The 2,394-nt window shown below is 72.8% G+C and overlaps 1 protein-coding gene across 1 annotated transcript in view; it reads right to left on the bottom strand.

The window, feature by feature from the left end:
• Window positions 1–1,548: 1,548 nt before the first annotated feature.
• MNEG_14665 (hypothetical protein) overlaps window positions 1,549–2,394 on the bottom strand; it is a gene marked incomplete at both ends in the record, with an annotated part of 2,832 nt that continues 1,986 nt past the window's right edge. Inside the window, one exon of the mRNA XM_014036863.1 lies at window positions 1,549–2,124. Within this exon, the coding sequence (XP_013892317.1) occupies window positions 1,549–2,124 (576 nt within the window). The remainder of the gene's footprint in view (window positions 2,125–2,394) is intronic.

Raw genomic sequence — 2,394 nt, 5'->3', positions numbered from 1 at the left:
TGGGGCGGCCCCCCACCTCGGCCACGTTCAGCCACAACATGAGCGCCTGCCACGCGCTCGCCAGCGCGTCGGACGCCTCGGCCACCTGCGCCGGCCACACAAGCGGGGCGTCGAGCGCGGCCTCGCAGGCGTCCAGGAGGTCGGGGGGCGGCTGCGTGCGCGAGAGGGCGCCGACCCTCAGGGTCAGGGCGCGCAGGGAGTCCTCTGAGTGGGTCTGCGGGTGCACAGGGTTGTGTGACGGTGGCTGGGTAAGCTGAGGTGTGTGCGTGCATGCGTGCGTGCGTGCGTGAGTGTGTGTGCATGCAATGCTTGTCCGTGTCCGAGCCCATGCCGTGTCCGGGCCCGCGGCCGCTTCAAGACCGCAACCAAGGACAGACACGCTGTGGCCGCACTCGCAGTCGAGGCTTACAATGCGGGCAGCCCCGGCCACACCAGCAGCGCCTCACCCATAGCGCATCCTGGGCCTTGACGCTCTTCACGCAGTGCCTGTGCACCGCCTCAAGCTCTGACAGCAGGCCCAGCGCCGCCGACGCGTACGCCGCAATGTCCGCCGCAGACGTTGGCTCGTGGGGCCCACAGTACTCGGCTGACACCAGGCCGGCCCCACCGCTGCCGCCGCCGCCGCCGCCGCCGTTGGACCGCCGCCGAGCCGAGCCTTTTGCGGCTGCAGTCCCGCCACTTTGTTGCTGGGAAGGCTGTTGACTGCTGGGCTCGGCCCCCCACTCAGCCAGCTCTGACAGCCGCCGCCGCCCCTCCCCGGACAGCTCGTCCCCCAGCCCCAGCGCCGCCGCGGTCGCGGCCGCGCGCTGCGCGGCGCCACCGCACCACGCCCGCGCGGCGGCGGAGAGCGCCGCGCCGCCGTCGGCGGCGACGAACAGGCGCAGGGCGGCTTTCTGCGCGAACATCTCCCTGTCCCTTCGGGACTCGTACCTCTGCGCCTCCCCCACACGCTGCTCTTGCTGCTGCGGTTGCTGCTGCTGCTGCTGCTGCTGCTGCTGCTGCTGCTGCTGCTGCTGCTGCCGGCCTCGACGCCCCGGGAGGGGTGCAGCCCCATCCCCTCCGCCCAGGCGACAGCTGACGCTGCCGCCGGCCGTGGCATCGGCCGAGCCCAGGCCCTCTGCGCCAAGGGCCCATAGAAAAGGAAGGCGGCAGAGTGTCCGGGCCCAGGCGCGGCTGCGTGCCTGGAGGAAGCACGCGGCGCTTTGAATCTGTGCGGGTGGATTTGCATCGCGCGGGGCGGTCAGGGGCGGGGTGGCATTGTGTGGGGCGCTTTGAGATGGGGACTTGTGGGCATGCGAAATCGGAAATCACTGGTACGGGTAGGCACATGTACATGCACACGGACACGCGCACGCACGCACGCACGCACGCACGCACACACACACACACACACACACACACACACACACATACACACGCACGCACACGCTTGCACAAGCACGCGACGCGTACACACACAAGCCTGCCCACGCACACAAGCACGCAAGCACGCTCATTTGTGCCCAAGCCGATGCCGCTGCATTGCATGCAGCCGATGCATTCCTGACCCTAAGCAACGCGAATGACCAGCTGCGCCGGGACCCAAACCTCCACCCCGGCCGCCGCCGCGCCCCGCCCCGCCCCCGCTCGCGCGGGCCGACCCACGTCGGACGCCGCCGCCACCATGCAGGTGTGAATCCACGCGGCGTCCTCCATCCAGCGCATCAGCTCCTCCGCCGGCTGCGCGGAGCGCCTCACAGGCGGCCGCGCCGCTGCCGCCTGCGAGGCGAAGAACAGGACGTCTTCGAACCCGGCGTACAGCTCGGCCGCAACGTCATACACGCCTTGCAGCGGCTCCCGGCTGCGCCACCGCGCCGCGGCGGCGCCCTGCCGCGCCAGCACCTCGTCGATGCAGTGCTCGACGACCCCCCGCGCCGCCGCCCGCGCCCCGCCGCCCCCCGCGCCGCCGGCCGGCGCGCACCACGCGCACAGCCACAGCACGGCCGCGGCGGCGCCCGCGTACGCCACGGCCGGCCCGCAGGGGTGGGGCCCGTCGGGGAGGGGCGGCGCGAGGGCCGGCCAGTCGGTCGGGGTGTAGCCGTCCTCCTGGGCCAGCAGGCGCGCGGCCTCGCGGCGCTGCTCGTGCTGCTCCGCGCGCATGGTTTGCCTGCAGCTCGACTCGCTAGAGCTGATGCTCGACAACGAGCTTGGGCCGCGGCGGCCCGGGCCCCACAAGGCCCCCGCGTCGTAGCGCACCCGCCGCCCGTCGGGCTGGCGCCCGGCTTCCTCGCCCGCTGCCCATCCACGGCCGCCGATGCCCCACGCATCCGCAACCTTCCGCCAAACCTCGTCCGACTCATCCGCGCCCCGCAGCCGCTCGTCCGCGGCCCCCGCCTCGCCGCCGCCGCCGCCAGC

Source organism: Monoraphidium neglectum, assembly GCF_000611645.1.
Source record: "Monoraphidium neglectum strain SAG 48.87 unplaced genomic scaffold scaffold04667, whole genome shotgun sequence".
Lineage (NCBI taxonomy): Eukaryota > Viridiplantae > Chlorophyta > Chlorophyceae > Sphaeropleales > Selenastraceae > Monoraphidium > Monoraphidium neglectum.
Note: the sequence above shows the minus strand (reverse complement) of the source record. Positions and strands in the feature narration are given on the sequence as shown.